The 9,380-nt window shown below is 43.8% G+C and overlaps 1 protein-coding gene across 1 annotated transcript; it reads right to left on the bottom strand.

The window, feature by feature from the left end:
* Positions 1-291: 291 nt before the first annotated feature.
* On the bottom strand, positions 292-8,756 carry LOC140727362 (C-X-C chemokine receptor type 2-like). Its single transcript, XM_073044638.1, has 2 exons — positions 8,635-8,756; positions 292-2,626 (listed from the first exon to the last, which is right to left on the bottom strand). Exons 1-2 carry the CDS (start codon positions 8,644-8,646, stop codon positions 1,553-1,555), a joined length of 1,086 nt encoding a protein of 361 aa, XP_072900739.1. The 5' UTR covers positions 8,647-8,756; the 3' UTR covers positions 292-1,552.
* Between the last annotated feature and the right edge of the window lie 624 nt (positions 8,757-9,380).

Raw genomic sequence — 9,380 nt, 5'->3', positions numbered from 1 at the left:
CTGAGCAGTCTAACCTGAGAATGCAAAGACATCCGCCTAGAACAGAGATGAGAAGAAATTTCTTTAGCCAGAGGAATTTTTTGCACAGATGGAAATCATTGGGTATATTTAAGGCAGAGGTTCTTGATTAGTAAGGGCATCAAATGTTTGTGGAAAGACAGGAGAATGGGGTTGAGAGGATTAATAAATCAGCCACAATCGAGTAACAGTGCAGACTCAATGGATGGAATGGCCTAACCCTAATCCTATGCCTTACAGTGTTATGCTCTAAGACTCCCATATTTCAGCCAGTTATCATCATAAGTGCAATTTTATTTAATAAAGATCTCCAATGTACAAACATATCACATGGGAAAACAAAGCCAGTTTATTTTGTAAACACGTCAGTCCAGAGAAGCAATAGCATTTATTCAAAAATAAAAATTGGCATCTTTGGAGGAAAAAGTAGGTAGAAATTCAGGTCAATGTCATTTCATCAGCTTCGTCTCTCCACAGATCCCAACTGATCTGTTGAGAATTCACAGCATTTTCTGGTTTTATTTACAGTCTTGGGCACTTGCGGTTATGTTCAAAATTTGTTTCTCTTGATATTCTCTCTTCACCTGATATTATCTGGAAGCAATTTGAAATCACTTTTCACAAGTGATTTTATCTATTAACCATGGGAGACTCTTTCAGAAAGTCAGAATACACCCCAGATTACTACGGGAAGTGAGGGAAGAGATTGCTATGCCCCTGGTGATGATCATTGTGTCCTCACTACCCATTGGAGTAGTAATAGATGATTGAAGGGTGGGAAATGTTATTCTAGAAAGGAAGTCGGGATAATACTGGGAATTAGAAACCAGTGAGACTTACTAGGGTGGTGGGCAAATTATTGGGGAGCAGTCTTAAAGATGGAGTTTATGAGCATTTGGAGAAGCATAGTCTGATTAGGGATAGTCAGCATGGTTTTGTGAGTGGTAAGTTTTGCCTCACGAGTCTGACTGGATTATTAGAGGATATGACAAAACACATTGATGAAGGTGGAGCAGTGGATGTGGTGTATATGGATTTTAGTAAGCCATTTGGTAAGGTTCCCCATGGTAGGCTCGTTCAGAAAGTCAGGATGCATGGGATCTTGGAAAACCAGGATGTGTGGATACAGAATTGCTTTGCATATTGAAGGCAGGGATGATAATCAATGAAGTGTATTCGACGCGGACATCAGTGACCAGTGGTGTTCTGTGTAGATCTGTTCAGGGACCTCTGCTCATTGAGATTTTTATTGATGGTCATAGAAGCTACATAGAACATAGAGCATTACAGCCCACTACAGGCTGTGGTCCATACTCTATGTCCTATTTCCTTGGCAGAACAGGACAGATTAATCTGTATTTTCTGATGTATACGTGACAATTACAACTAATCTTTAATCTTTAATTATAACTTGATGGAGCTAGAAGTGACTTTCCCCAGGCAGAATAGGATAGAGTTTGATCAATAGTAGTAGCAGTCCTTTATTATGCATCCAACCTCACATTGAAAGATGGCAGAACCTCTCACACTGCATTTAAATAGTGGTTGATGTTGTTCCAGTGACTGAGGACTGGAAAGACCTCTGAAACTGAAATTCATCACTTGGATTCACAAGTCCTTTATTAGCCAGGAGTCTGACCAGGTTCTTCCGAAATTTTATCCCAATAAAGCCATACAAGATTGGGTTCACACAACTGTGTAGGGATCCCAAACACTGGGTCACATTCAGACCAATGGTGATGTGTTTACGCCTGTCACAAGTCTCGGCGATGAGCTTGCTTCTCATCAGAGTGTCAACAAACACGGTGATATTGTGGGGCAGCCAGCAAACAAGGAAGGCGAGGACCACGGCGATAATGACCTTCATGGCTTTCTGCTTCTGGAAACCCTTTGTCTGACACAGTCTGTGGATGGTGATGCTGTAGCAGAAGACCATGACATCCAGTGGGATGAGAAACCCAATGATGTGACGCAAGAACCTGGTGCTGTTTTTCCAGATTGCAATGGATTCACCCTCCAGTAACTCATAACACAGGACTCTTTCATAGTAGACTAACTTGCCCTTGTGGAGGATGGGTAAAGACAGGAGAACAGCCAGCACCCACACGACAGCACAGACCAGTTTGATCAGGAATGGCCGCTTCTGTCTGTGGTACTGGGCAGAGTGGACGATGGCGAGGTAACGGTCAACACTGATGCAGGCCAGCAACAGGATGCCACTGTAAAAGTTCACTTCCTGGAGAATGCTGACAACCTTACACATGGCATCTCCAAACACCCACCCATATGTGGCATCCACTGCCCAGAAGGGCAGAGAGATGGCAAAGAGCAGGTCAGCCGTGGCCAGATGGAACAGGTAGACGTCTGTGGAGGATGTAGAGTGCCAATTGTGAAGAATGACAATCATCACCACCAGGTTCCCTGTCACGGCGAGGAAACACACCAGGCTGTAGACAATGGCCAAGACAACATTTAGAGAACTACTGATAATTATCTGTGGACAGGGTGACGATCCTGGATCAGGATTGTAGTATTCAGGGATGGTAGAGTTTCCAAAAAGATCATAGATATTGATGTCATCAAGATTTATTTTAATGGCAGCCATTTTCTGAAACAAAAGGTAGAAGAGAAAATACACACTCAGTGGCCATTTTATTAGGTACACCTGTACACCTGCTTAATACTTCAAACATTTATTTATTGAGATACAGTGCAGAATAGGCCCTTCCGTTCCTTTGAACCATGCCACCCGGTAATCCCCTCATTCAATCCAAGCCTAATCATGGATAAATTTATAATGACCAATTAACTTACCAACCAGGACATCTTTGGACTGAGGGAGGAAACCCATGCGGTCACGGGGAGAATGTACAAACTCCTTACAGGCAATGGCGGGAATTGAACCCAGGTCGCTGGTACTGTAAAGTGTTGTGCTAACCACTACAGCAACGTACTGCCCTACTCAGCCAATCTTGTGGCAACAACTCAATGCATAAAAGCTTGCAGGTTCAGCTCTTCTGCAGGCCTAGCATCAGAATGGAAAAGAAATGAGATCCGAGTGATATTGACTGTGTAATGATTGATGAAGCCCAATGGGGTTGTTTGAGAATCTCAGAAACTGCTGATCCACTGTGATTCTCATGCACAGCAGTCTCTGGAGTGTACAGAGAATGGAGACAAAAGCTAAAGAACTTCCAGTGAGCAGTGAGTCCGTGGGCAAAAATGCCTCGATAATGACAGAGGTCAGAGGAGAATGGCCAGCCTCATTCAGGGAGGCAACAGTAACTCAAATTAAGCACGAGTTACTGCAATGGTGTGCAGAAGAGCATTTCCAAATGCACAACATGTTGAACCTTGGAGCGGATGAGCTACAGCAGCAGCAGAAGACCACGAACGTAAACCCAGTGGCCACTTCATCAGGTACAAGAATGAAGGGATCATTGTGTATATATATAAATATATGGAGATCGATTAAAAAAAAATATATAATATGAAATAAAACAGAAAATGTTACAAATAGGCAGTGGAACTTTAAATAGTTCAATGTATAGATCATTTATAAATCCCTCAAAGTTGTAAATTGATAGAGTGTTGGGAAGGTGTGTTGACCTTTGCTAATCAGAGAACTGAGTTTGGGAGCCATGAGGTAATGTTGCAGCTCCATAAAATGCTGGTTAGACCACACTTGGAATGTTAGACCATTAGACATAGGAGCAGAATTAGACCATTCAGCCCATCGAGTCTGCTTCACCATTTCATTATGACTGATTTATGATCACAGTTTGACCTACTGAGTTCCTCCAACATTTTATGCCTGTTTATCCAAGTTCGGTTTCAGAAGAAAGTGCAAAGCCCAGTTCAGGTTCAAAGATTCAGGGACAGATTCAGGATCAGGTTTATTATCACCGGCATGCGTCATGAAATGTGTTAACTTAGCAGCAGCAGTTCAATGCAATACATAATATAGGAAAAAAAATCAATTACACTATATGTATATTGAATGGATTAGAAATCGTGCAAAAACAGAAAATATATATATTAAAAATGTGAGGTAGTTTTCATGAGTTCAATGTCCATTTAGGAATCGGATGGCAGAGGGGAAGAAGCTGTTCCTGAATCGCTGAGTGTGTGCCTTCAGGCTTCTGTACCTCCTACCTGATGGTAACAGTGAGGAAAGGGCATGTCCTGGGTGCTGGAGGTCCTTAATAATGGATGCTGCCTTTCTCAGACACTGCTCCTTAAAGTGTGGTTAGTATTCCTCAAAGCTGGGTACTAATTTTGCAGACTAGTACCCAAGATGGAGCTGACTAAATTTACAACCCTCTGCAGCTTCTTTTGGTCCTGTGATGCAGCCTGTCAGAATGCTCCCCACAATTCATCTATAGTAGTTTTTGAACGTTTTTGTTGAAATACCAAATCTCTTCAAACTCCTAATGAAGTATAGCCACTGTCTTGCCTTCTTTATAACTGCATCAACTCTTTCCACTTCTGATCCCTCAATGAGGATTGGTTTGTGTTCCTTCGTCTTACCCTTCCTGAAGCCCACAATCAGCTCTTTCGTCTTACTGACATTGAGTGCAAGTTTGTTGCTGCAACACCACTTCACTAGTTGGTATATCTTGTTCCTGTACGTCCTCTCATCACCAACTGAGATTCTACCAACAATGGTTGTATATCAGCCAATTTATAGATGGTACTTGAGCTATGCCTAGCCACACAGTCAAGGGCATATAGAGAGTAGAGCAGTGGGCTAAGCACACACTCTTGAGGTGCACCAGTGTTCATTGTCAGCGAGGAGGAGACATTATCACCAATCTACACAGATTGTGGTCTTTCGGTTAGGAAGTTGAGGATCCAATTGCAGAGGGAGGTACAGAGGCCCAGGTTTGGTAACTTCTCAATCAGGATTGTGGGAATGATGGTATTAAATGCTGAGCTATAGTCGATAAGCAGCATCCTGACGTAGGTGTTTGTGTTGTCCAGGTGGTCTAAGGCCATGTGAAGAGCCATTGAGATTGCGTCTGCTGTTGACCTATTGTGGCGATAGGCAAATTCCAGTGGGTCCAGGTCCTTCCTGTGGGGGTTGTGGAATTTGGTCTAGTCATGACCAACCTCTCAAAGCATTTCATCACTCTAAGATGTAAGTGCTACCGGACAATACTGCAGTCATTAAGGCAGTTCACATTATTCTTCTAAGGTACTGGTATAATTGTTGCCTTTTTGAAGCGAAAGGGAACTTTCACCAGTAGTAGTGAGAGATTGAAAATGTCCTTGAATATTCCCACCAGTTAGTTAGGCGCAAGTTTTCAGAGCCTTAACCAGGTACTCCGTTGGGTCCTTCCGCCTTGTGAAGGTTCATCCTCTTCAGAGACAGGCTAACATCAGCCTCCAAGACAGAGATTACAGTATCACTGGGTGCCACAGGGGTCTTTACGGCACAGTTATATTCTCCCTTTCAAAGCGGGCATAGAAGCCATTGAGTTCATCTGGTAGTGAAGTATTGCTGCCATTCATGCTATTGAGCTTCGCTTTGTAGAAGTAATGCCTTGCAAACCCTGTCAGAGTTGTCGTACATCAGATGTCACCTCCAATCTCATTCGAAATTGTCTTTTTGCCTTGAAGTAGCCCTCCGCAAGTTATAACTGGTTTTCTGGTATAGATCTGGCTCGCCAGACTTGAATGCCACAGATCTGGCCTTCAGCAGACGATGTACCTCCTGGTTCATCCACAGCTTTTAGATTAGATTAGATTGAGGACATTCAGTCCTCATTTATTGTCATTTAGAAATGCATGCATGCATTAAGAAATGTTTAGGAGTGTACAGCAAGTCTTTGTAGGCACACACTAATCCACATGGGTTTTAATGAAGTCGGTAACAACTGTAGCATACTCATCTAGATTCGAAGATGAATCCCTGAATACAGTCCAATCCACCGATTCAAAGCAGTCCTGTAGGTGCTCCTGTGCTTCCCTTGTCCAAACCTTCTTGGCCCTCACTGCTGGTGCTGCAGTCTGCAGTCTCTGCCTATACTCAGGGAGTAGAAGTACAGCCAGGTGATCAGACTTCCCGAAGTGAGGGTGTGGCAAAGCACGGTAGGCATTCTTGATGGGCTTGTAAGAGTGATCCAGTCTGTTGTTTCCTCTGGTATTGCAAGTGATCTGTTGATGGTAATTGTTTACTGATTTTCAGACTGGCCTGGTTAAAATCTTCCAAAATGATGGTGAAGGCGTTAGGATGTGCAGTTCATGCATGATGATCCCATTGCTCAGATTATCTAAGGCCTGATTGACATTGGACTGAGGTGGAATATATACCGCTACCAAAATGATTGTGGAAATCTCTCATGGTAGGTAAAATGGATGGCACTCAGCTGTGAGATATGCCAGGCCTGGTGAGCAGAATTGGGACAGCACTGATATATCTGTGCACCAAGAAGAGTTGATCATGAGGCATACTCCTCCACCTCTGCTTTTGAGAGACTCTACAGATCTATCCTGACGGTGTATAGTAACCCTGTCGATCTGCATTGCTGCATCCAGTACGGAAGGGGTTAACCAGGATTCCGTAAACCAAATGACATAAACAGTCCTAATGTCTCTCCGATTCAGCACCCTAGCTCTGAGAATATCAATTTTATTCACCAGACACTGCACATTTGCCTGCAAGATAGTCAGTACTGGGAGTCTAAAACCCTGTTTCCTTAAACACACTTGTACCCCTGACCTGCAGCCATGTTTCCTACGTGGAGCCCAGTGAAGAGTACATCCACAATGGGCTTTGTTTCCATCAGTTTTAAGCAGCAATTGAGAGTTCTGCTGCCATGCGAGTCGCCACTCAAGGTGCCCTGGCTGCTCTATATACCGGTACCTATTTTGGAAATACTGGAAGGACTAGATAGAGTAGACATGAAGAAGGTGTTTGCTATAGTGGGGGTGTTGTAGAACACAGCCTCAGAATATAAGGACCTCCCTCTAGAACAGAGAATGGGAGGAATTTCTTTAGCCAAAAGGTGGTAAATCTTTGGAATTCATTGCCCCAGACAGCTGTGGAGGCCAAGACAATGGGCATATTTAAAGCAGAGGTTGATAGGTTCTTGATTAGTAAGGGTATCAAAGGCTATAGGGAGAAGTCAAGAGAATGGGGTTGAGAGGAATAATAAATCAGCCATGATGGAATAGTGGAGCAGACTTGATGGGCCAAATGGCCTTAATATGCTCCCATGTCTTACCTGAGGAAAATTCACACATTCCAAGGGGAGGATATACAGAGAATCCTTACAGGACAGCACCGGAATTGAACTCCAAACTCCGGAACACCCCAAGCTATAATCACATAGCATTACCCGCTACACTACCATGATGCCCCATATGTTGTGAGATCTGAGGGGCCACCACAGGATTGAAAGAGGTTGCACAGGGCCCTAGACTCGGCCAGCTCCATCGTGGGCACTCACCTCCCTAGCATCAAGCACACTTTCAAGAGGCTGTGCCTCAAGAAGGCAGCATCCATCATTAAGGACTCTCGCCACCCAGGACATGCCCTCTTCTTCTTACCACCATCAGCAAGGAGGTGGACTCACACTCAATGATTCGGGAACAGCTTCTTTCCCTCTGCCATCAGATTTCTCAATAGTCTGTCAATCCTTGAAAACAACCTCATTATTCCTTCTTTCTGCACTACTTATTTGATTTGTAATTGATAGGGATTTTGTATCTTTGCAAGTTACTTTTCTGCAAAACTACAAATTTCAAATTATCTTCAGTGAGTGACAACAGACCTGATTCTGACTCTCTGACTCAAGCGGAGAGGTCAGATTCAGCAATGGAAGAACAGGTGGGCTGGTGGTGATTGTGGAGACAGAAGTTGCCCTGGGACAGACACTGCGCTGTTCTTTGCCCTGTACTGCTGCCAGAAAATAACAAATTCCACATCATCTAAGTCAGTGATAATAATTCTGACTGTGATTCTGAAATAGGAATGAAATCACTGTCTGGATAGCCTCCAACCTGATGGCATGAACATCAGTTTCTCTACACTGCAATTCCACCCCTCCCCCTCCTTTCTTTTTCCATTCCTCATTCTGGTTCCCCTCTTACCCATTCACTTCTCCTCACCTGCCCATCACCTCCCTCTGATGCACCCCCTCTTTCCATTTCTCACATGGTCCACTGTCCTTTCTCATATTCTTTCTTCAGCCCTTTGTCTTTTCCATCTATCCCTTCCCTGCCTCTCACATTATCCCACCTGCTACCTCACCTGGTCTCACCATGCAACTGTCAGCTTGATCTCCTTCCCCTCCTCCCACTTTCCCAGGTCTCTCCCCACTTCCTTGCCAGTCCTGATGAAGGGTTGCGGCTCAAAACGCTGACTGTTTATTCCCCTCCATAAATGCTACCTGACCTGCTGAGCTCCTCCAGCACTTTGTGGGTGTGTGTGCGTGTGTTGCTCTGGATTTCCAGCATCTGCAGTATCTTTTGTGCTTCTATGAGATTACGGTGATTTTCTAGGTCATCCAATGTGCACACAAGCAGAGAGGATGATCCAGGCACTATCACTTTTCCTTTATCATAAATACGGGTTCAACATAATTCAATCATCGATTAAAGTTTACATACCTTTTCAAACATCACCTGGTGCTTTGTGCCCTGTGTATCAGCTACTGTAATGATTGCCTAGACCATCCAATGTGCAAACCACAAGCAGGGCGGCTGATCAGGAGCCCTCCACAGTTCCTGGTAATGTGTACACCTGCGAAGTGAGGTCTCTTCAGTCCAAATCCGCTAGCAAATAAAGCTTGTGAAATGGGAAGGATGTTGCAAAATGTGATGTGAACAGTTGCACAAAAATTGACTCATGCAGGTTGCATAGAATTCTAAACCACAGGCGGATTCCATGATTTGGTGTGACTCGGTATTTACTGGTAAGTGGCACAAACCTCCGATGTTTGTGGACTGAGAAAAAGCCTATGATCTTACAGGAAAGATACTAGCATGGATTGGCCAACTGGCAGGAGGCAAAGAGAGTAAATAAATGTCTTACCTGGTTGGCCATTGACATCTAATGATGTTTAGCAGAAAGCAATGTAGAGACCCTTTAATTTCACAGTTATATGTCAATGATTTGAATGACAAACCTGGTAGCTTTGTGGCCAGATTTGTGGATGATGTGAAGATAGGTGGAGGGGCAAATAGTGTTCAGGAACCAAAGAGTTTGCAGAAGGACTTGGACAGGTTTGGAGTTTGGACAAAAAAAAATGGCAGATGACATATTATGTAGGGAACTGCATGGTCACGCACTTTGGTAGAAGGAACAAAGGTACAGATTATTTCTGAGTGGGGACAAAATCAGATATCAGAGATAC

This window comes from Hemitrygon akajei, chromosome 5, assembly GCF_048418815.1.
Source record: "Hemitrygon akajei chromosome 5, sHemAka1.3, whole genome shotgun sequence".
NCBI lineage: Eukaryota > Metazoa > Chordata > Chondrichthyes > Myliobatiformes > Dasyatidae > Hemitrygon > Hemitrygon akajei.
Note: the sequence above shows the minus strand (reverse complement) of the source record. Positions and strands in the feature narration are given on the sequence as shown.